General features: G+C 36.9%; 2 protein-coding genes across 2 annotated transcripts in view; both read right to left on the reverse strand.

The window, feature by feature from the left end:
- LOC133524800 (phospholipid-transporting ATPase ABCA7-like) overlaps nt 1–22,048 on the reverse strand; it is a 66,774-nt gene extending 44,726 nt beyond the window's left edge. Inside the window, exon 1 of the mRNA XM_061860945.1 lies at nt 21,399–22,048. The gene's annotated coding sequence lies outside the window, so the exon portion shown is untranslated. The remainder of the gene's footprint in view (nt 1–21,398) is intronic.
- LOC133524795 (uncharacterized) lies at nt 13,343–16,157 on the reverse strand. Its single transcript, XM_061860938.1, has 3 exons — nt 15,512–16,157; nt 14,900–14,995; nt 13,343–14,165 (listed from the first exon to the last, which is right to left on the reverse strand). The coding sequence occupies exons 1-3, from the start codon at nt 15,828–15,830 to the stop codon at nt 14,047–14,049; spliced, it is 534 nt and encodes a 177-aa protein (XP_061716922.1). The 5' UTR covers nt 15,831–16,157; the 3' UTR covers nt 13,343–14,046.
- Nucleotides 22,049–26,728: the final 4,680 nt, after the last annotated feature.

The following is a 26,728-nucleotide window of genomic DNA, read 5'->3' on the forward strand; positions in this document are numbered from 1 at the left end:
GGATGAGATCCCCAAACCCTCGTCCCGATTGAAATTGCAATGTTTGTTTATTTCAATGGCTTCCCGCACTTTCCTGCTGTAGAAATGGCGATCCGTGGAAAGGATTTTAGGGTTATGCAGCTCGATCTAGTGGTTTGGTCCTAAATCCAAACTGGCGGATTTAAAACTTAATACGCGATTAAGTCCCGTTTTGTATTAGTTAATAATGTATCATGTTTGTCGGTATATTAGTATAAATTTGCCATCGTATTTTTTAAAGAGCTATTTTTACTAATTTTCGAACTGTCCACGGCACGCAAGCATGGAATTGAGACTGAGTTATTTCCAGCCCCTTATCCAAAGAACTTAATTTCAAAACATAAAACAATTCAAGGACCGTTCAAGGCTTAAACTTTTTACCTTCATGCCAAATTTCACCTGTTTACGACGAATATTGTTGGTTTATCATTTTATAAAAAGGACTTATAATGGCCGATATGTAACTTGTTTCATTTTTTTTTTCATTTTTTTTTCTCATATAATTAGGAATATTTTCAGAGTCCGCAGCAAGTTCGGTCGAATTTCACCTCCCCATACAAACGCAGTTCCGTTCTCATTTTAAAACTACGTGTTAGATTGTAATGAAACTTTGCCCATACAATGAAATGCGCTGTATTTTTTTTAACTATGGTATCTGAAGCTATATAAACGAACTACGGCATAGATATATCTTATCCTATTGTAAGTACAAAGTGTCAGAGCAATCTAGGTAGTCGTTTTAAAATGATAGCGTAAATACGTTTGTATGAAGAACCGAGCTTTTTTTTTTTATACTACGTCGGTGGCAAACAAGCATACGGCCTGCCTGATGGTAAGCAGTCTCCGTAGCCTATTCCTATTTGCTGCGGATTCTTAAGCTTACGTGAATCCTGTGGACATCATCATAATATAAACGGACTTTAAACTTCTGAAAATTTGTATGATGGAAGGCTTAGAAATATGTATTTAATACATATCACACGTCTACAGAAAAGCGCCGCCGCCGGTTTTCCCAAGCGTTTTTGACCTACTATCTTATTTACGAGGGTCATGCCAAAAGAAATTAGATACTCAAAAGTTACCGACTTTATTCTTTATTACAGCTATCTATTTTTTCGAAGTAGTCACCGTGAACACGTATACACTTTTCCATCCGTCTAAACCACTTAGAAAATACCGATGACCACTCTTCTTTAGATACCTCAGAAATTTCATAATTATACGCAGCCAGGGCATCTTCTTTGTTCTCAAATCGCCTTCCTTTTAATTTTTCTTTAATTTTGGGAAATAAGTAAAAATCGCAAGGGGCTAGGTCGGGGGAATATGGCGGGTGGGGCAAGATAGTCACGTTTTTTGAGCTGAAATAGTCAAGTGTTCTAGCAGAAGTGTGAGGGGCAGCGTTGTCATGGTGCCAGAGCAGGTGCTGAGTTCCCGATTTCGGCCGCTTGTCACACCAAGCTGACAGTACTCTGGGGGCACAAACTGTCACATACCATTCAGAGTTGACTGTCCTTTGATCTTCTAGCACTATCGTAGCAATATGTCCCGTCTTGCAGAAAAATGAGGCAATCATTTGTTTTTGTGTACTTCGGGTTCGGCGACATTTTGTTGGCGTCGGCTCATCTTCAAAACACCATACTGTGGACTGCCGCTTTGTTTCGGGGTCGTAGTTATATAGCCATGTTTCGTCACCTGTAAGTATATCATATACATTTTTTTTCTCGCCAGCGTCGAATTTATCTATCATAAATTTGCACCAATCTACGCGGCGGTCTTTTTGCAAATCGGTGAGTTTGTGCGGCACCCATCTTGAACAACGCTTATGAAGGGCCAGATGATAATGAATTATAGTTTGCAATGCTGCTGATCCAATACCCAGCTCACGCTCGAGCTCTGCATATGTAATTCGTCGGTTCGCACGAACATTTTTTTCCACAGCCTGTACGTTTTCTTGAGTGACTGCGGTTGGCGGCCGTCCGGTCTTCGCCTCATCTTCAAAGGTCTCTCGTCCCCTTTTAAATTCAGCAAACCAATTAAAAACAGTTGCACGTGAACAAGCAGACTCGCCAAAAGTTGAAACTAAAAGTTCAAAACACTCTTGAGGTTTTAAACCTTTTTTAAAATCATAATAAATCATAACACGAAAATCACGTCGAGTGAGCTCCATTGTTGCGAAAATTTCCCTCCAAAATTACCCAGAAAAAAAATAATTAAAAAAGGAATCCTAACATTTTCCGAGTGTTCCATATTTGAATTTATTAGCAAATAACCTACCTTTACAATGGTGTATAACTGGCCAGTATCGATCAAATGACCATAGAGTATCTAACTTCTTTTGGCATGACCCTCGTATAATGAAAAGTAGTTTTCAACTCGAGTGAAAGGCTTTTTTAGCATTATCGAAAATACATTGAAGGAGACGGAGGGAAAGACTATTCAAAAGTTAAATGAGCGTGTAGGGGCCATGTCTTACCAGGGTTCCTACCGCGAAAACCGAAATTCGCAAATTGCGGGGATCTTTCTCTTTTACTCTCACTAAGACGTAATTAGAGTGACAGAGAAAAATGCCCGCAATTGACGAACTTCGATTTTCCCCCAAGACACTAAAGGCTTCGGTTCGACCAAGGTGGAGACAGAGCCCTTAGTTATTATTTACTGTAAGCATCACAATAGGTAGTCAATATCCTGTATGTGGCTTTATACTGATAATCACGAGCAGTATGCACCTGGCTTTATACATGGTTGTTGTGTTTATGGTCATTTTTGTATAAAGAACTGTCAGATTTTGGCAGAATGCCGTCAAACGAGGTTATGTTCGATTTGATCTTATTTAATTATTATGGTGATGGTGTATCGATGTAATAAAAGAAATGTTAACTGGATGTAGTGGTTTATGTGCTAAGCCCCATTTACTGAGCATTTAATCAATGGATGATAATACTACTTGCATTTTTACTTGTATTCATTGCATTTGTGAAAACAACTAGTAGGTATATCGAATAAAATAAGCGACCGTATTGTTCTACCAGCTAATCTGGTTGTCGGTATCCATTGCTAAAAAAGTGACGAACTCTGAAAGTGGCCTACATCGAAAGTGGCGTGTTCAGACTGAGAAAGTGACGTCGTAAGGAGATTACGTCCTCTCAACATGACCTAATTCGAAAATGACCTACTCCGCTTAAAGGACTAAAAAATGTTTAAAAAATTCTTTGACAGGACAGAGACAATAGAATAAATTCTTCGTCCTTTCCGTTAGTTTAGGTAAGTAGTCTCATTATTAAACTGAGGCCATTGCTACCCCTCAAAAGAGCATTAACAACCATTGGAACACCATTTTGAATCTGAACTTTATCCCGCGGAGATACGGTAAATAATTGGATGCGTTGTCCAATGGCTGTTACGTTTACGTGGTGGGGATTCGTTCATTAACTGGCAAGAAATGATCAGGTTGCACGACAGGCGACGACCCATTGTTTCCAAGATCAGATGACAAGCGTTGATAGATAACTCAAATTCGAAACTTATACAACGTATGGAAATAGTCACGTGACTTGGCGTAGCATCTGTCATTCCCATTCATGTTTTGGCGTTTATCTACGTACAGTAGATTCATAGAGAAATAAGAAGTACATAGAGTGCTCACTCCATACATCAGTTTTGGTACAGTCAGCATCAAAATTAGCGGATGAAACAATGCACCAAACGTATCTGATATTCCGGATAAATTTTCTAAATATAAATAAATACTTATCTAAAATTCACGTTCAAAAATATATCTTTTACAGTCTAAATTGTTCTACATATAGAACTATCAATTTTTGTTAAGCTGTTACAGAATGGTAGATACTTTTGAAGCGTTGTTTGATCCGCTACTTTTGATGCTGACTGTACCAAAACGCTTACTATTTTCGTAGTCGATATCTAGCATCGAGTAGCGGAACTCTCAGTACTATAAATATAACTATAAAGAACTCTCAGTACGATATAATATTAGCTGAAAATCGTTGAGCATTAGACTTTTTGTTTGCCGCGACATCTATTGTCGAGTAGCAGTACTGAGAGTTACGCTACTTGACGCTAGATGTAGACTACGAAAATAATAGTAGGTATTTTTGGTAACAAAACCGTTGTATGGAGTGAGCACTCTTGGTCTTCTAAATTCTCTTTGGTAGAGTTCATAAGGGCATGTACAAGTTATGAATGAAATCATTCATAAATTGTCCATGTAAATTTGATTTGAGCCTGATGGTACAGACAGCATCAAAAGAAACGGATCAGACTATGCCAGAAAAGTATTTATTATTTCCATGCTCTAAAAGTGGGCCGTTGATGTTAGAAGTGTGCACAAAATGATAGGTGTCTGCACTGGAATATTTTACTTTCGTAGTATTTTTTTACGATCAGCAATTAAAATTTCTTTTTAAACGGATTTAATTTGATATTGACTTTTCATTTCATAAATAACGATACTTTTACCTAAATTGCATGTTAAATGAAAGTACCCTCAAGAAATACTATCAAGTTTATGTGTTTTTACTTAATGTTTTTTTTTAACACATGTATTTTACTTTCCTCGTATTCGAAATGAAAAGTAGAGAGTTCACACGGGTAAGTCACGATTTCAGCCTCGGATTATTGACTCTCTCACTGCGCTCGTGCGCCAAACTACCTCGAGAGAAATGAGTGCCTTTCATCCCTTGGTTAAAAATATTAAAAATGAGAAAGTAACCTGGGTTTTATGGGAGCGGCTTTTTTGCGGCGTGTTAGAGTGAAGGATGCGACAGACAAGACAGCGTGAGTCTCAGCGCCGATGTGCAACCGCGGGCGTATCGCAACTCTTGCGCAACCTCTTACGTCGTTTCATTCAGCCTAGATTGAATGTTAATTGAAAACGCTGCTAGATTTCATTATACTGCCAGGCGGTCTTTGTCTTGGCCCTTTGTACAGCCACCATCAGATATATCGGAGTGACCAAGGTGCTCACAAATATCTGAACACGCCTCTATTGTCGAGGCGCTAGAGTACGTGCTCAGATATTTTTGAGCAGCTCGGCTGCTCCGATATATCTGTGACGACTGTACATGGTTAAAGGGGCTGAGGACCGTTTTTGACAACCTAATTTTAACAAAACAGGTTTTAACAAAAGCGTCCGACTGACCTTTTTTTTGACAACAGGTCTTCTGTGCCCCTAGTGTAAATTTAGTCGATAGCGAAACGTGACGTACGCGTTTGCGTTAAGTCTCATTTTCTATAGGTTTTTGAACAGCGCGCCAAGCGGGACGTTTTGGAAAGTCAAAAATCTCATACAAAATGACACTTAACGCAAACGCGTACGTAACGTTTCGCTGTCGAAAATATTTACACTAGGGGTACAGTATTAAATGTTTTATGTATGTAAAGTTACGTAAGTATTTAATTATTAATACTGTGTCCGAGTAAATAGCTTTACAAATACCACTTATTATGCAATTATTATGTGATCTTTTTCTAGAAGATAAGAATGGGTATATTAAGTTATCCTTAAAAGATAGACAGTATACACCATCGCGGTATTTTTTGGAGACCCATGAAAGAGAGACAATCCCACCATACATTGTGTTCTCATATCTCAAACGGATTAGCCATCATTTTCGATTAAAGCTCCTAGACAGTGTGATTTTTTTCGACATCATTAGCCAACATCGTCATTTCTCAACCAATCTACACAAAACATACACTAAACCTTCCTCAAGAATCACTCTATTGATAGGTAAAAATCGTATAAAAATCCATTCAGTAGTTTTTGTATTTCGGAGTTGTTTTATAAGCTGTGAAATGTCATCTTGTTCTAGATTTGCGGATGCTAGGGTGCGTGACAGTCGTGCATGTAGCGAATCGGAATAATTGGAATGAATCCTCCTAGGTAGGTACTTAATCTTTAGTGAGATTAGAGTCGTGGTACTAAGGCGAATTTAGAGTACATCATAAGTCGACCTTATTACAACCATCACTCGCGATTATAGGTACCTTCACCGATTACCAGGTTACGAGTAATACATTACTATAGAGGCCGGAAAACGAAAGGTTGCAGTGCAAGGAGATATAGAGATTTGTACAGTGGTTTTCTAAAACTTGCAAAGAAAAAAAAAGTAGTCAATTTATTTTATTCGTAGGTTTACACAGCTAAAAACAAATAACGAATCTACTACTATTTGATGGTTGAATGCCAACACGTTGTGTCACAATTTGACGTTTATAACAAAAGAAGGTTGCTTTACAGGCCTAGGTGTGTAAGGCTGTATGGAATTCCTTTACATATCAACTTCACTCATAGCACCGTACGTATACGTGGATACGTAGTATTTCCGGACCTAATTTGAAGTAAGTCATGTCAACATTTCATTGCAAGTTCGAGAAAAATAACGATCGCATCCAATTGGACTTCAATGAAAGGCCAAAAAGGGTATCAAAACCGCCAATATTTATTCAACTGGAATTACCTATGCGAGTAAAGTAAAACCTTTACAAATTCTATATGTATAGGCATTAGGACAGATTTGCATTGCACTTGAATAAACTGGTTATATACGTAATATTTGTTTTTAGTTTTACGTCGTTTCACATGTTTCTGCCCACTCATGGTTTTACCCATGTCATTATTTTGCCTAGCAATTATTACATTTAATACCTACGCTATGAGGATCTAAGATTGTCAGGTGCATTTATGTTGTGTGCAGCAATTGAGTAATAAGTAGAAGTGTATACTAACTCCTTTTTTTCTGGGTGCCCTGAAAATCAGTGTCGTGTTATCCACAGACATTGAGGCTTCCGATACTTCTTTTTCTATGACAGGTGATGCTTTCTAGGGCCCAGGCCCGGACCGTTCTAGCGTGAGTCATCCTTAATACGTTTACAAACACGAGGTCGCCACACATACGAGTAGGTGCAATTTTACTTGTAATGTTACTATTCGAGCTACTTCACTGGGTTGTATTCTACACCATTTTATATATAGTTAAGTATATATATTTTAACAATTCACGTATAGCCCTAAAGCTTAATTTTTGTAAATATTTATAATACTTATACATACACACATACATATTTATTATTAATTATTATTATATATTCATCATTTACATTAATTTATATTTTACTATAAATTTTGATTTCATTAACAGTTATTTATAGTTATGTTTTGGAAATATTTGAATATACTAACATATAGCAATAACGAAATGTATCTCATTTACGAACTAACAATTATTTATGAAATTAATGTTCTGAAATAAAGATATTTTTTTGTACACCAGTATTGGTCATAAATTCATAATTGTGTGCTCAACATAAAGAAGCGATACCTCTCCCATACTAAGTTTATACTGGCGCTTATGTGTACTGACATCGATTGTCCTATGTAATCCGTCTAATTTTTGAGTGTGGCTACCACCAGATCGGCATAGACATAAACGTTATCGAGAACTTACTTTCTATGGATCTCTGGAGATGTATAGAAAGAAAATTACGTTCTCGATAGCGTATATGTCAGTTTTGACACTGTCAGTGACTCATGGTACGGGTAGAGGTGTCTGTGTGTCAGACCTACGTACGTCACGTACGTCGCCTTGTAATGGCTACGCGGCATCCTATTTGGGGTAATTGGTGTTTATTATTTAAACTTGTTACCTACTATATGTAACTATAGACTTCATAAAATAAGTAAATCATTCATATGTTCGTTTTTACAAATTTTGCCATTGAGTTAATTTAAATCAGTCGTCAAACGGAAGTTGTGTATAAAGGATATTCTAAAATATCAGACTATTTAGAAGACGCCAAAAACGTATTACTATAACTTCGATAGTAATGTAGTTTTTACTTATTCCTGTTTCGTATTAAGTGTTAACTTGTCTTCCCAAGTTGTATGTGTAATTTATTGTTCCTTAAATTTTCATTTATCACTTAAATTTTCACCATTAAAAAGGAACACGGAATGAAATTTTGTTATTGCGTGGAATAGCCCAGCTAAGTATAGGTATAAATAAACTCCAGTTTCAAACTGACGCAAGAAATCAGCAACACAAAAACGTAATAATCAGTCATGTGCATTGTGCATATAAATTTAAACAATAATGCGTTCACATAATTGTTTGAGCTGCTGACTGTATTTTTAATAAATTCCGTGAACTTAGTCAATTAACTCAAAAACGAAAAAATGTTTTTTCTAGATTCAACTTACTCACGAAAAAAATCCATAAGCTAAGTACATCCTAATGAAGAACTTTGGTTTTTAGAAATACTTAAATTATTACCTAGTATATATACATATACAATATATACATATACATGTATAGTCAAAGGTCGTATGCAGTCTCTTCCCGGAATCATCCTAGGTTTATCCTAGGTTTGATCAAAGACTTCGGGAAAACCCCGAAAGAAATTCCAATTTAGGCCTTTGACTGAAGTATTTTTAGTCATACTTCGAAGTTCCTAACTTTTCAGACAAACTTCAAAATTGAAATTTTTGGCTACGGGCTTTGCCTAGTCGGTCGGTCAAATATCGATCTGTACTTGGAAAATCTCAAAACAAGCGATAGAAACAGCGAAAAAAGCCGTACAACGACCGCAATGACCACGACTACTCTGACAAGAGTATACGACTAAGAAGAAGAGACTTGGAAAATCCGCCCAATCGTAAGTTTATGTGTAATGTTTAACATAAAACCACTATATAGGTAAGATGGTTCGTCTGGTTGCTAATAAGTTATAAATACGGTACAAAAATATTTCTTCAATTATATTTTAAATTAAGTTCAACCAAAAGAAACTTGAAGGAACGCTAGGTCTTATCTTCATGTAGGTACATATATAAGGTTCAATTCATAACTATCAAAAATAAATTCTTACATTAATCCTACTATAGCCAACGGCCTCGGGGGCCAACACGATTCCACGCCATAATTGCCTGCACTTACATGTTGCATACACAATCACTAATTATACGTACATATTCTAAAACTAAGTACCTACATGTATTATAAGAAAAGTTAATAAATCGAACAATTTTAATAAGAGTGTAATTGATACACGTGGTTAGAATGAATAGTAAAACTGATGTCTGCATGTTTTTCATGACATTATTGCGTTTTAGTTTAGTTTAGATGCTATGCTAAAAATGTATATAAGTGTATACATTTTTGAAATAAAGTTTCGTAGTTTTTCGTTAATATGTCTAAAATAAAAAATCTTTTGTTAGTTTTACTAACAATACTTCCGTGAGAGACAGAAATATAAAAATATATTAAAATTAAATCTGCGTCGGTCTGCCAACGCGTGGAGCACGCGCTTGCAGACCGACGCTTGAAGCTCTTCGTTATGAAGTGAAATAAAATTCGTGAGTGACCCGTTGTTTAAAGTTGTTTTAGTTTGTCTAATCTTGGGTCATTGGGTGGGTATTGAACTCATCCTATACTCGATCATATTGAACTGATTCATGATCATGATCATTAAAAACAAACCCGTAATAATGATTGCAGTTGTGGCAAACCACAATATTTTTACAAGTTTTTTGGGATTTTTCCCCCCATTATGAGTAACGCGTTTTTATAAACACGCGTATATAAATAAATTCGATACCTATATCCCCACGTACACATATCATATTCCTTACTTGAAGTTTCATTTCTCAATACTTAAAAAAAAAATCCTCCTAGTCTAAAATGTGGAATGCGCTGTCAGTCATGCAGAAAACAAAACCTTTTAAACCCATGTAAATTCTTACTAATCTCGTCATCTTCAATCTCTGCTTGGCCTGTGGATTCTCGGAGAATTGAAATAAAATAAGTACAATACCGGGAATGCGATGCTCTGCTGTTTATTAAAAATAAATAAAGACACAGTCAGCATCAAAAGTATCGGTTGAAACAACGCGTCAAAAGTATCTGCCACCATGGAATTCTTTTTTCAAAAGTAATAGAATATAGAGTACAGTTCGTGTTTTTAATTTCTTATTACAATGTAGTTGTTCTACCACAATTGTAATTGTTGTTGTTGCACCTGGTCCAACAAATATCACTTAGTACTGCGCGGTGTTGCGGCCAGTATTATTGGAATATCGCGCCGGGTACGTGTCGTCTCGGGGATCAACGTGAGGCATAGGTAGTGTTAGGTTGTTGGACGAAGCTTGTTGCGGATTTTATCTACATTTTTGACGAAGCCTGTGGCGGATTATCATTTATGTAAATTGGACGAAGTTTTTTTGCGGATTCCGTTTAGTAACCTACGCTTTTGACGAAGCCTGCGCTGTGGATTTAGATATTTTAGATGATGGTTGTGTTTAATAATTGTTGTACATACTTATAGAGACATGTCTTTTTGTCAAACGGTACGAGAATGGTATGTCGACAGTACCATTAAACTATTGTTTATATATTCTCAAATTACGTGGCTTCAGGTCACGGTCAACTTAATAATTCATCAACAATTTTGTAAATTAATGCATAAAAGGCCTTTTTTGCACGACTGCCGCAAAAAAGGTCATTACATAGCTGTTGTGTTTGAAATAAATTCTCACTACTGCATAATAAAGTAACGACTTTGTTTTAGCTTAATGTTTAAGTATAAATAATAATTAGATGTACTTCTGTGCGGCAAAAAAGTGTACGCTTTAAATATTTTATGGATATGAAGTTATGGTTCTAAATTTAGCAAAAGCGATTTATAAATAATAATCTTAACTATAACAATTATATTTTCACTCCAGCTCAAAAGGCTCTTTTAATTGTCTAAAAAGTGTTAAGAAAATGGCATTTTATCCACATGTGTGGCAATTGGTAATTTGATGCATTTTTTGAGTTGTTTCCTTATGTTTGCTGGTAGAATTGACTCCTAAGTTAATTTGGATTTGATTTCGTTTGATTTAGTTTCACGTTTTACAGTTAATATTCCCCTCGCGTTGGTGTGGTGAAAAAATTGCGTTTCGCTACACTCGTGGTTCAACTTTGGAATCTTTCTCTTACTCGGGTTTCAATACTAGCATGAGCTGTTAAACAACAAATTAGCTGTAAAACAAATAACTATTATAATCAGTGTGGTAACTAATAATAAAATGCGCCGTAAAAACGTATATTTCTAGATTGTATTCACGTAAGTTCTTCCTACCTAAGTAATAAAATCAGTAATTATAACGACTTAACTAGTGACTATTAACATTATTCTATACATATGTATGATAGTATTGATAGTATAACCATCACTATAATCATTTTGTAGTGTCCTTCACGGTACTGTCGAGTAAGTAGTGTGCGAGACAATATGGATAGAAGGGGTCCTGGTCCTGACCGTGTCTCCACATTAAAACAACTCACTTTAATTCTTCATCATTTTATTTTAACTACACCAAAACTATAACATTTTTTATTTCATTGACAAGTCAAATTCTTCTTCTGTTCGTCTTCTTTTCTTTCCATAGACTTCTAGACAATAGAGTATAAAAACTTAAAGAGTTTCAATATAAAATTGTGTTCGGTTATGAACATGTTGGGGACTAAGCCAAAAAACAACAGCTACAATGTTAAAAATGAACAAGTTATACGTTAACTAACTCCTACATTAACGTCAAATAATAATCAAATAAACGAGACACTTTTATCTAACTATAATCAATTGGTAAGGGACACACCTTGGTAACACTCGTTTTAACAATGGAACCCTTTGCGTTTTTTACATGCAAAGCTCGAACCCTACCATCTTTACCAGGTTGAACATCAACAATTCGACCTACTGGCCAACACAATGGAGAGGTATTATCTTCCCTCAACAAAACTAAAGTACCTATTTCTAAGTTAGGAGACTCATTTCTCCACTTTGGCCTACTCTGCAGCATAACCAAATATTGCTTATGCCATTGCCGCCAAAAATGTTGTTGCAATTGAACACATTGTTTCCAAAAACTTAATCTACCTACATTTACATCTCTAATATCCGTTTCTGGATAAGACGTCAGTGAGCTACCAGTGAGAAAATGTCCAGGAGTTAAATAGGTCATATCACTAGGATCCCTAGACATTGGGGTCAACGGCCTAGAATTTAATATAGCTTCAAATTGAACCAAAATCGTGTACATTTGCTCATAGGTGAACACGGTATTACCAATTACACGTTTCATGTGATATATCACTTTTTTAATCACTGCTTCCCACAAACCACCAAAAACTGGGGAATAAGAAGGAATAAAATGAAAGGATATTCTTTCTGAATTGGTATAGTCAACCACAGATGATTGGTGATTAGTGGAACTTTAAGGTCATACAATTCCTTAAAAACATTCTCTGCGCCTTTATAATAGGCCGCATTGTCACAATATATTTTATTAGATATAAATCTCTTAAGACACCCTAAAAAAGTATCAGTTGTCATAATGCCATTCAAAGCCAGAGGTTAGCTTATGAATTTTATCAACTCTGTTACCTACGTACATGTTACGCTATACCGGCAATGTTTTTAACCAAGCTAGCAAAATCATGGAGTCACTGTAAAGATGAGTACTCACTGTGTATTTTAAGAACAGAGCAGTATACACCTTCCGAGCTAGAATAGCAAGTAGCAGGGCATTTATTCTTGGAATTGATGCGCGATTTTGAGCACAAAAGATTCACCGAAACCTTGTTGTCAGCATCAATTACACGTAAGTACTAACAACACCCATGAGCAGCATTAGAAGCATCAGAAAATCCCACTAATTCTAACGATTGCGCTCCTTGAACATTGATATTTCTAGCTATCGAGATGCATGACATTTGAACTAAACTATTTGCAAGGTAAACCCATTTTTTATTAAGATCTTGGGGTAAAAACTCATCCCATTTTAACGATTCAAACCAAACCTGCTGCATCAATATCTTTGCCTGCATTAACACAGGGCCACACAATCCTAAAGCATCTGACGCTTCGTATACTTTTCTTGAACCTTTTTAACAGGACACTGCATGTTGAGGGTATCTGTAATGACGTCATATATCAATCCAAGAGTTTTAACATATTCATTATTTTTATCAAAGCTCTTATTATCAAGTTGATGCAATTCAACCGGTATGTCGTTTAAAATTTCTTGGTTATTAGAACACCATTTGTGAAGAGACAAACTAGCCAATTTCATTAAATCAATCAACTCCTTTTTCATCTGAACAAGCTCATCTAAATTATTAGAACCGCACTGAATATCATCAATATAACACGTGTACTTCAACACGAACGAAGCCAAAGGATATTGACTCTCGTATCTCTGAGCTAATTCTAACAAACACCTACATGCCAAGAACGCAGAATGTACACATTTGACTGACTCGTCAGGAGAATCGCGCCACAAGATATTTTGCAAACAACGATACTTATCCTCAATAAAAATTTGGCGATACATAGCCTTTATGTCACACAATAATACATACTTGAATGTTCTGAACAAAATCAGAATTTCAAAGAGATCCTTTTGAACCACCGGACCATTTACCATTCTTTGTGACAGCACCAGGATCAAAGACAGCTCTAACAGGTGTCGTTTTACTGGAGCTAATTACAGGGTGGTGTGGCAGAAACATGACATTACCAGCACCTAAGTCATAATTAGACATGTCAAAATATTTGGCATGGCCTTGGTCAATATAATCATGTATGAACTTTTTATATTTTTGACTCAACTCTAAATCCCGCGAAAACCGCTTTTCTAAATTGAAAAATCGTTGCAAGGCGCTACTGAAAGAATCACCTAAATCTAACTTATCCAACTCAACCTTCACAGGCAAGGCTACTGTGAATCTTTCATCTTCTAATTCGACAGACTCTTGAAAAATCTGTTCAGCCTGCTCAGCCTCTGTACCTGTTTCCTTAATAATATCAGGTACCTTTTCACACTCCCAAAACTTAGACATTATATCAACAATGTTTTCAGAAGGTTGAGAATCATCACCTTGTTTGACACATGGGAAGGGTGGTTGTAAATCATCCTCCACTACATTAAAATCAAAAGGATTACCTTTAGATGTAACACAATAGTTACTTATCGACTTCTTGCCTGCAGGGAAGGGCAGCCTCCCGCCTACTATATGACCAAATCTTGTCTTCACCAAATACGGACCCACAGGTGTGAGCTGTCGGCACACATACTGGAACGCCTGGAAAAAGACGTCAGCTCCTAATAATAGTGAATTTTCACTTGATTCATTGAACTTCTCATCAGCCAACTGAGCATAAGATGGAATATTGAACTGAGAAGTGTCAAATGTTTGCTGCGGAAGGGCACAAGTAATCTTCCTAGTCGCACAGCATGACACATTGACTTTAAGGTCACCTACAGTAGAATAAACAACTAAATCCGCTTTTTGTGCAATATTATTATCTCTTTCACACACACCAGTCACTACCTCATCAGAATTATATGTACAAATGCCTACTTCCTTAATCAGCTTCTCACTAACAAAATGTACCTGTGAGCATGAGTCTAGAAGAGCTCTAGCACGAATAAATGTACCATCTTTTTTCTTCAAATTCACAATTATTGTCGGAAGCAATACACTTGCATTCCTAGGTCTAGCAGACAAACTCACATTTATGGATGAGTCGGTAGGCAGACAACAATCATCAGACTTAGAATTATTATTTACATTCTGAGAGGGTTCATCAGTCAAGGAAACATTAGTTACCTTACCTTTATTTGTCGAATGCAACAGAGTATTGTGTAATTCATGACATGTTGCACATTTTAATCTCAACAAACACCTACCTTGATGACCATTGAGACACAATTTACACAAATTGTTTGTATCCACAAACTCACATCGCTCCTTATAAGAGAGCAACTTAAACTTGGCACATTGATATATTCTATGAGAATCTTGGCAATACTTACATGAAACTCCAGTAGCAGCTGCTGCACTCACAGCAGATCTCAACGGCTTCTTAGGCTCCTCTGTTGTTGTGGCTTCCAATGCGATTGCTCTTTTTTCTAGGAAGGTAAGGAATTCACACAATTTAGGAACCTCTTTCAAATCACGCTCAAGATGAAATCCACGATAAGTGTACGAATCAATCTTCCTAGCCAAAATATTGACTAATATAGTATCCCAGAACTCAACTTTTTCATTCAAGTTTTTTAACGCTGCAAGATGCATATTTAGAGTTGACACTATTGAGCGCAGCCCAGAAGCTGTACATTTTGTTAAAACTGGCATGTCAAGAATACTATTTACATGAAAGTTAACAATTTTTGGTATATTGTTGTACCTATCATCAAGAAGTTTCAAAGCGACCTCATAGTTTTCTTCAGTAAGCATTAAATGCTTTATTAAGTCTAATGCCCCACCTGCCAAAAATGACCTTAAATAGTAAAATTTTTCGCAGTAACTTAATTTTGTATCCATATGGATGACTGCCTTAAACATATTCATGAATGGATGATAGTCCATCACATTCTCCCCATCAAAACTTTTAATATGAATGGGAGGAAGTTTTTTAAACTTACCTGATTGTAGCTCGGAAGATGCAGTGCCATGGCTAATAGTCTGTGTCGCAGGTTTTAAACGCGTATTAATCATCGCTAGGCATAAATCATACTTAGTTTCGTATGCTTCGTAAGATTCGCTATCGTCTGGCTCTGTAGCTAAGATAGCCCGATTACAAGACTCGTAGTCGCCGAAGGCCTTAATTAATCTCTCTTTTTTTTGAGTGAGCACTTCAATTGATGATGTTGAAAAATCATCCGAGATGCAAAATGTTTCAATGCGACTGATGGCGCCTTTGACGTAGCCACGATTGGCTTTTAGTTCTTTCAACTGAGCCATTTTGCACCTAAATATATTTACAAATTTGTATAAAGCACTCGTACTACAATCTTCCAGCTTATCCAACTATGAACTTAACAAAATTTACACAATTTACATGTTAAACGCCCGCCTATGAAACGCCGCGAAAAATTTCAATCACAAACAAAACCATGCGCCGCTGACAATTCTGACGGTTGAGGACGGCAGCGGTCGTTGCCCCGCTCACGTTCGGATACTCGCAGCGCGTTGAAGACCGAAGCGCAGCAAGTTCTGCACCGCAGGTCGCCCTACCGCGACGGGGAACAAAGTGTACTCGAACCGCGTACTCCGTGTGACACCGCAAGAACTGATTCTTCTTTGGACATCATATTCGATTATACATTTTATTTTAGTACTTACTAGCGCAAATTTCAAGTGATATTTCTTCGGAACGATAATTGTAATTTTGGCGAAATGACGAATGACGAAAATCTTGAAAATTGTTTTAACTTCTAACTTCAAATATTTGCAAATTGCAATTTTCTTTTAACTTTTCAGCTTCTAACTTACGACGAATATCGTATTTCTTCTTTACAACTCACGTAACTTCTTTAACTGTATTTTCCTTCTGCAACTCACTGTATCTCCATCCAACTCCACAATCTTCTCATAAATCTTAGGACCAATTTTCGGTCAAAGTTCAACCTTCAACCTTGGACCAATTTTCGAAGGACCAATTTTATGTGCGAGACAATATGGATAGAAGGGGTCCTGGTCCTGACCGTGTCTCCACATTAAAACAACTCACTTTAATTCTTCATCATTTTATTTTAACTACACCAAAACTATAACATTTTTTATTTCATTGACAAGTCAAATTCTTCTTCTGTTCGTCTTCTTTTCTTTCCATAGACTTCTAGACAATAGAGTATAAAAACTTAAAGAGTTTCAATATAAAATTGTGTTCGGTTATGAACAAGTAGTATAAATAAATAAATATTATAAGGTCCCCAGTAAGCTCGGTTCTCCATATAAACGTAGTTACGCTATCATTTAATTTTTATTTTATTTTTTATTTTAGTATATGGAAAACCAACAGCGCTATATATATCTAGAACTTCCAATAGAATTACAGAGCCAATTACAGGTTCTCACTTATAGAAATACAATAAATTATAAAAAGTTTTTGCCCATTTTAATTTACACAAACAAGTTCCTACAGTATAAGAACAGATCTATATGTATATGAGATTCATTTTTACAAAAATAAGTTAGTAGTTGAATCCTGTACTCGTAAGTACATATTCAATAATGCACCGAGCCCTATCCTGCGCCAGAATTATTGTCACCCATGAAGTGTCTAATTAATTTATTTATTTTATTAATTTATTAATTTTAAAACGACTAGCTAGATTGCTCTGAAACTTTGTACTTACAACGCCATACAAAACCATTAAGTCTCCATCAAAATAACTACCATTCCTTGTCTACTTCTAGTTGAAAAATATTTCATTCCGGACCACACATGATGTGTATAAAAATCTTTAATAAAATACCGCAATCAATAAAACAAATCGAAAACCCAAAACTATTCAAAAAATCGCGTAACAATTACCTATTATTATTTGGGGTTTTGTGGGCCTTTGAGTGCCACGTCGACCAGGCAGTGATCTATTGTGACGGGCCTTTAAAGTTCATTACTGATGCCCGTTGAATCCAGGAAATTCCAGATTCTTTGGGCCGTAATGTTCTGTACCTCATAGTTGACATTAGTGATCCACAGGAACAGAGATTATGCATTTCAGTCTCCTTTGACTTCTGGCTGAACCTGCATGTCGCATCTTGTTTCTTTCCAATTTGAAACATATGTTTGTTCAACTTACAGTGTCCAGTCAATATTCTGGTCACCTCGCAGGTTTTGTGTCTTTTGAGCCCTAGAAGCTTCTTAGCAGTTTTGCTGTTAACCCTTTGATTTGAGCTTTCGAGTGTTCTTGTCCTTTAACGAACCAATACGGTGCAGGAATTTTATTATGAGGTATCATATCATTAGAAATATCTATATAAACAACTTTGTTCCATTTTATATTAAATAAACGTTTGAATATTATGCTTAAAGTAAGCAAATGCTGCGCCCTTGTAGGGTACCTACATATTAAGTATTATTAAGGAATATGTTTGCAATAAATGCTTTTGACTTTGACTTACCTCGTTTTCGAAGTTACTATAATGCACCTTACAATCCAAAGTATTTGCCGAAGCGGATAGTAAAAGTGGGGTTATGCTTATTTCTTCTGCATCTATAATCGCGGTTGTTAAGCATCGTTTCGCATTGGCTGTATTACGCAGCAGTTATTTAATAAAATACGTCTTGTGCCATCACTCCTTATATTTAATCTTTAAATTATTGTGTTCAACGCCACAACACCGCCAGTAATAAAACTTTTACTCATCATCTTTCTATAGTCTGTTTATATAAACTATAAACTACTACGTCATACATTTTCTAGGCAAAAACAAATGAGTGTTGCATATTATTTCCCATGGACAAATACTTCATAGTTAAAAAAACATACTATAGCACTGCCTAGTATCTTGTCCCTAATAAATTATAAATGGCTTTTCCGAGCCAGCGGTCAGGTTATTTGAAGTTCAAATGTTTTCTAACATTTATTTTTCGGTGTTACGACGACTTACTTGGGTCAAAATTATAAATTATAATCGTTGTCTTGTTTTTTGTCCCCAAAAAATGTGATGGAGTGGAGCTTTTGGTATGAGAAAAGGAATCAATAATTTCTTTAAAAAAACCGTACCATTTTCCGTACCGTACCATTATCTATAAGAACGGTCACCCATCCAAGTACTGACCCCGCTCGACGTTGCTTAACTTCGGTGATTGGATGAGAAACTCAAGATTGGAAAGAAATATTTATTTTATTCTGTTTTTAGTATTTGTTGTTATAGCGGCAACAGAAATACATAATCTGTAGAAATTTCAACTGGCTAACTATCACGGGTCATGAGATACAGCCTGGTGACAGACGGACGAACGGACGGACAGCGGAGTCTCAGTAATAGGGTCCCGTTTGACCCTTTGGGTACGGAACCCTAAAAGACTATACTTTTAACTTTTCGTAAAAAATAAAGAATGTTTATGCATTTTTGATCAATTTGCCATCTCATTAGGGGGTGAAAGGGGGATGGAAGTTTGTACGGGATTTCGATAAAACACGGATTGATAAATAAGCTACACAAATTAGAAATTCCACCCAAACGAAGTCACGGGAAAAAGCTAGTATTCCGATATAAACAATAGTAGCTGCTGTCCGCGACTTTGCATGGAATGATAATTATTGATAGATTTAGATTAATTTATTTGCAGAAAATGGTTAGTTACAGGTCTTAAAATTGAGTTAATAACTGTTCCACCTTGATCCGGCATGCAAAATTAAAAATTATCCTGATAACAATACAACATTAATCTATTTACACAATACATTAATTCACAATACATTTATATTTATGAGCCATGTCAAGTTAAAATTATGCCAAATAACAAGAATACAAAAAACTTAAAAACAAAACATTTTTCAAATCACCAATGTCATCATGTTTATATAATTAAAAAATTCTTTAATGTTGTAAAAACAATTATCTTAGAGCCAAATTCTAAGGGTATGTAAGGTGAGGTAGGGGAAGTGCGCCGTGCTGTCTAAGTGCGCCTACCGTGAATATATCGAAAACTGCTTATATACTACTAATATTACTAGTATTCTACAACACTTAGACTCTTGTTAAAAGAGTGTTGTTGTTGAAATATGAGCGATTTAAATATTTTAGGTGAATATATCGGTCTCGCTAACGGAACGGCTCCTAAAACTAGTGCGATAAGGACAACGCTAAGTGTGGCAAAAAATCCTGCTTAAAAATCTCAAAAAACGATGTTTCGTACTCGAATGTTTCCTCCTCCAAAACTTAACGAAATTTTGAGATCTAGGTACATGGTAATGAAATTATCTGTCTTGGACTGTTGCTTTGTAGGCTAATTGATGTCAGTTTTGAATACCATGTTTCTCTTTGCGGCTTAGTAAATTAGGCCATTTTGCGAATATTAGAAGTGCATTAGCGCCTTTAACCCCTCGTATGCGGTCTGTAAAAATTGATCATTGAATAAGTGACATTTAAAACAATAGATTTAAATTCTCATGCACGGATCCTTGTCTAAGAATGCGAGGGGCTAAGAAACAAAATATCTAAAAAAGGAAAAAGTGTCTGACACAGATATAAATAATAATAATCTGTGTTGAAAAAATCATTGATCTAACTTCAAAAACCACGGAGGAGACAGTCGAATATGTTTGTATGGAGAACCACTCCTGTTGCTTCTTAATGATTCAAATCTATATCAAAATGGAACTGTGGAGCAGGAGACCTTTTTATAGGCGTCTGGGCAGCTAAGAGGTTGGGTATTTTGTGATAATGAGGAAATTATTCTTGAAACAACATCAGGCAAACGAAAGGTACAGTAAATAAATAAAAATTACTTGTCAATGCAACTAAATAACTTGCTATTAGATAAATCTCTATACCCTAAATCTGGCTTTCGAACAAAAGAATTGATATAATCATTTGCCTTTCAATTAAATAGCAATTAGGTAAAGGAATCAAAACTCAACTCAAACACTAAAAACGTCAAAGAGTCTCGTATAAACATCCCTTATCAAAGTTGATATTTTCAAATATTTCGATTTTGTCGTAGAATAATAATATATATAAATGCCTTACATCAGTTTGGAAAAGAACTGATACTCTTCAAACTGCTGGATTGATTTTCAGCAAACATAGTCAAGAACCACCGCATGAAACTCGCTTTCACGTAAAACAAAACCGCATCAAAATCAGTACATCCGTTTGAGAGCTACGATGCCACAGACAGACTGACAGACATTGGGGTCAAACACATAACACCCCTCTTTTTGCCTTGGGGGTAAACATACAGGTATATATAGATTCATATGGTAATTAAATAAGGTGAAGGTCAATAACAATCAAGGAAAAACAACATCATAACATAAACAACAACAACAAAATAAATTATAAAATATAGCTTCAGCACAAAATTTTATAAATTGTGACGTATGGATCGAGAACGTTGTCGAAGAGGATTTGTTTGTAATTTTTTTTTGCCAAAAAATCATTTTTGGTACAAATTTTTACTTTCTTTCCACAAGCAACTAATAATCATCGAGACAATTAGGTTTCTCACAGAGTTTCTATGTCCACCTCCTGTTTCCATCATCAGATCAGCTCGATGGTACCATAATATTTAATTGTCACCCGACTTACATATGCATGGAAATTTTCAGTTTCATAGGAAACCGGGAAGTGGGTCTAATTTATCTTGCAAGATTTGACCCGTACAAACATACATACTTACGTTAAGTTAAATAAAAGCTTGTAATAATAAAATAATCAAGTCAGGTAACCCTAGATCTTATATTCCCTAAATGAATTACTATCAAAGGCTCATCAACTTTTAAAATGACATATTGATCGCTCGATCAATGACATTCAGATCAAAACACCACAACCCAACAAAACAAAACTTACACTAATAGAACTCCTCAAAATCACCCCTCTTTCACAGAATATTTAGCACAAGATCATCCACTCGTAAACAAAACAGACACTCGCGCGCAATTATGCGGTGAACGTGCGCGTGCGCTGTTTGCGCAAGCCACCAGACAACTAAACAGGTTGGTCTTGATGCGAGTCCACTGAGAGTTGTACTATACTTTTATGCTAGTTTTTGATGCATAATGAACAATTTTATTAAGAATATTTCCGTTAAAAACGCGTTGAGTGCAAAGTTCGATATATTATAAGTTTTAAGAGAGGTATGGGCATTGTGAATGACATCTCGCTTTGTGTGGTAGGGCACAGCCAGTGGATGTCATTCCAGATCTAGAGCAGAGCCCAACTGGGAAAGTACCTCCACCTTACAGAATACAGCAGCCAAATAACACTAGACCCTACTCATAGTGTTGTGTTACTTGTGTTCCCGCCGGTTAGTAAGGTTGCCAGAGCTCAACGAGGGGGGCGGGTTTAGGGTCGGCAACGCGCATGTAACTCCTCTGGAGTTGCAGGCGTACATAGGCTACGGAGACTGGTTACCGTTGACCGCTCCGTATGCTTGTTTGCCACCGACGTAGTATTAATACAACGTAGTACCAAAACAAAGTTCGCATATGATCAGTTCCACCGGGTTTCTATATAAGGTGCTAACAAATTAGTTACCGATATTTTAAGAGATGGTATACCTACTTTACATTAAAACAACTTTAAATAGAAATTAAGAAAACTTTTCCCATGATTTTTTCTGTTTTCATTTAACGATCAAAAAGGTTATTTGATTTATCAACGTGGAGTGGCCAGTTAAGAGTTAGGTAAAAGGGGTTCTAGAACTGTTAAATGAGGTCTCATTTAATTATCTCATTAACAGGTTGTTTTTACGTAGCAAATTTGATTTCCAATTTTCCCCCAAACAGTATAATAAAACCTATAATACTTGTATCTCAGGAGCCATCTTATACTTCAGTACTTATCGCTATACTTTCAGCTGTTAAAATATTGGTTACTTAATTTGTCAGCACCTTATATAGAAAACCTTATATAATTATATGTATGGAGAGAGGTAAATGATTACCTCCTTTTTTAAAGAGAAGTTGTCGTCCACTTTCCTCTTAAGATAACGGTAGTGCTCATCCAACCCAACTTCTAACTTATAGTTACAGTCGAGTTCATAAATATGTACGTATACATTTTTTCACCTGTACCCCTAGTGTAAATTTTATCGACATCATAACGTGACGAAGGCGTTTGCGTTAAGTCTCATTTTGTATAGGATTTTGAGTTTCCAAAACGTCCCGCTTGGCGCGCTCTTTCTAAATCCAATACAAAATGAGACTAAACGCAAACGCGTACGTCACGTTTCAAAATCGAATTTATTTACACTAGGTATACTGATTGCAATGGATTAGGGCGAAGAAATGTACTTATATGTACATATTTATGAACTCGACCGCACATTCAAAATGTCAATCTAAGTAAAATGCCTAACTAATCTAACTATACATTTTTGTACTGAACGTAAGCACCGACGTAATCTTGACACGTGTAGAGTTGGGCATGTTTTGTAAACTGTGGCCACGCGACAGTCGTAATATTATGAAACTGTTGCCTAGGGTCACTTTCATATACTGGACTAAGTATATTCGTGTACGGCAACGAGCAAAATATGTTCTGCTTATTGGATAGTTTACTTGAAAAATTAAAGATATTGTAAATTATAAAACAGGTACCAACCAACCATATACAGGGTGACCTTAGCCATTGGACAAACCCTGAAATCCCACGTAGGGTTACTTCTCAGGAATGCTCTGACGTCTGACGTTAATATTTTTTTAATTAGAACAAAAGAAAAAACATATTTTTTTCGAACAAAAGTTATTTGCAATAATCGTCAACAAAAATAAACACACTGTGTTAATCTTTGCAGTGTTTTTGACTTAGGAGCTACTAACACATACAGGCTGCTCCAAAGTAAAAAATGGTAATTTGTTAATTTCTTCGAAATCGCTACACCGGCTGTTATGATACTTTGTACACTGGTTCTAAATACCCTAATGCAGGGGTGGCCAACAGGTCGATCGCGATCGACCGGTCGATCGCGACTGTTAGTCCAGTCGATCGTGGCAAGGCAAAAAATATAAATACGTAGACCAGTTTCATTTAAGGTTTCAAGAAGTATGTAATTGGTAGATCGCACAGGGTTTCGTTAGTAAACAGGAGATCTTGGGTCTAATCAAGTTGGCCACCCCTGCCCTAATGCATATGTACATTTCGGCTTTGTCCAATGGCTAGGGACACGCTGTATACTCAGGACTAAAAAGTTTATGCAAGAAATACTGGCTGTTTAACATTGAACAGTTAGGCAAAATTACAATCTGGTCCTCGTCTGCTTATTCAGTCAGAGCTCTGCACACTAGGGCTTGCGGAACAGGGCTAGTCCGCAAACCCTTTTAAGCTTTGGCCAAGCGTCACTTGCACCATGCCACTAACCCGGGGTTAAGCGGTTAAGTGTTAAATTGTACTGGTAATCATGGTAACTCCAGGTTTAACCGGTTAACTCCTGTTTGATGGGATGGTGCAAATAGTTCAACTTTCGGCCCGCTACGGTAATCGATATTGCTGCTTTCCGGCTTTGGCGGACCGAAATATAGTATTAGTTATACACAACTCGACCAGTAAAAAAGAAAGACTTTTCTTACTTTACTGCCATTAATACTTATACACTTCCTTTAAAAGTTTGTTCGAGTATCTTATACCTTTAAACGAGCAATTCTTGTATATATATAAATATATATATTTCTGTGATCTCGGAAACGGCTCTAACGATTTCGCTGAAATTTGGTATATGGGGGTTTGTGGGGGTATACAATCTATCTAGATTAGTCTTATGTTTGGGAAAACGCGTGTTTTCGAGTTTTCATGCGTTTTTCTTCCGACGCAGAATATGGTCGCTAATTTCGTGTTGCCGGCCACTGTCCGTCTGGTCCAGCGGGTTAAGACGCGGACTGCTAAACGAGTGTTACGGGTTCGAATCTCGCCCGGTGACTAACTTTTGTTTTTTTTTTTATATGTTCAAGTTTATATATAATTTTTTTATTTTTATTGTTTTAGACAAGTTTAATTTAGTAAAAAAACGTAGTTAAGTTTATCACCTATAGACCACCATATTACAATAAATAGTTATAACCGAGCAAAGCTCGGTCGCCCAGGTACTTAACTACCTATATGTGGTATACCTACTGTGTCGAAATTATAATATTGTTTGATATCTATTAACTATCAAAATTCAATAAAACCCGCTGAAGAAGATTGTGAAGGGACCACGTCACGTCAAAACCCATCTTAAGAGGAAAAGCGTATTAACTGTGAACGAATGTATGAAAACATGTTACAGAGACCAGTGTAAGATGGCTTATTACCGGGCCAGAGGGCCTACTGCGAAAACCAAAATTCGCAAATTGCGGGGATCTTTCTCTTTTACTCTCACTAAGATGTATTAGAGTGACAGAGAAAAATGCCCGGAATTGACGAACTTCGGGCCGGGCCGGAGCTTCCGACGCTTCGCTTTCTATGGAAAGCACTACGTGATCACCGAACAGCCGTCATAGAAAATGACGTGCCAGACGCCTCGGCCCGGGCCCGGCCCGGTCTAGTGTGAGTCATCCTTTAAATATGATCGTATAAAGTGGGTTCTACTAACTACTAACTAATATAATATATAATATAATAGCATGGTATCCGAGCTCATGTCGAATCGTAGGTTTTACGTGTCCTTTCAAAGACATAAAAGCAGATGGCGTAATCAAAGAAATGGCCTCCCTCAAGGCAGTGTCTTAGCCCCAATTCTCTTTAATGTTTATACAAATGACCAACCTATCCTGGAGGACCACCGACATTTTCTATTTGCAGATGACCTGGCGTTAACTTCACAGGGTAAATCATTTGAAATAGTGGAAGAAAACCTATCTAAAGCTTTAGGAAATCTTTCTCTTTACTATGCTGAGAACCAATTAAAACCAAACCCCACAAAAACCCAAGTCACCGCCTTCCATCTCCGAAACAAGAACGCAATGAGGGAGTTAAACATCATATGGGAAGGCAACCGCCTAGGCCACACATTTACACCCAAGTACCTTGGAGTAACAATTGATCGGGCTCTCACGTTTAAGAAGCATTGCGAGGATACCAAGCAGAAGGTAGCAGCCAGAAACAACATCCTACGACGAATGACGGGTAGCACATGGGGTGCTCACCCGCACACACTACGCACAACTGGCCTTGCGCTCTGTTACTCGGCGGCAGAATATGCGTGCCCTGCCTGGAAGAACTCTTCTCACGCCCACCAGGTAGATACTGCTTTAAATGAAACCTGTCGCCTAGTGACTGGGTGTTTAAAACCTACCCCAATCAAGAAACTTTACTGCCTTGCAGGAATAGCTCCACCGGCAGTGAGGAGAGAAGTGGCAACTGCATTGGAACGAAAAAAACAGCTCCACGATGCACGGCATTTGCTGTATACCCACAGTCCAGCTCGGAGACGTCTCAAGTCTAGGAAAAGCTTTGTTACCAACCTGCCACTCGACAATCAAACTCCAAAAGAAGCCAGAATCACCGCCTGGAACCAGTGGCACGGTTGCTCGCCAGCTTTTATGACCCCAAAGGAACGCTTACCCCCTGGAGGAACTGAAACGTGGAAAGTTTGGCGGGCCTTGAACCGTCTACGGGTGGGAGTCGGTCGATCAAAGGAAAATCTCATAAAATGGGGAATCTTACCCGAGAATTCAAGCGCCGAATGTTCTTGCGGATCATATCAGACGATACAGCACATGACAATGTGCCCTCTATGCCCTGTCACCTGCACTACCGATGATCTCCTTAAAGCAACTCCCCGAGGAATACAAGTGGCTAAACATTGGACGAACATAATTTAGGAAATTGGATCACCTTTACACGATAAGAAGAAGACTAATATCCCAACGCCGCTAGGCGAGCGAAAATGTCGCGCACACAGCCTAAAACAATTCCCTTTAAGCATCATTAGGAAAAATGGTAAAGTATTACGCAATTTCGTAATAGCGGTCTTACATAAAGGTGATTCTGAGTCATTCCGAATTAAGGATTAAATGCGGGTATATTTTACTTACGCGGTTTTCTATGTGAAGGTTCATATTACTTTCCCTACCGCGGACATCCAGAACTTACGATATCATCGTGGGCTTGAGTAGCCAGACAAATTTTAACCACGCGTTGCTGAGGTCATAAGGAGCAAAAACTGTTATATGACTTTTAGTCGAATTCGGAAAAAACAT

This window comes from Cydia pomonella, chromosome 14 (assembly GCF_033807575.1).
Source record: "Cydia pomonella isolate Wapato2018A chromosome 14, ilCydPomo1, whole genome shotgun sequence".
Classification (NCBI taxonomy): domain Eukaryota; kingdom Metazoa; phylum Arthropoda; class Insecta; order Lepidoptera; family Tortricidae; genus Cydia; species Cydia pomonella.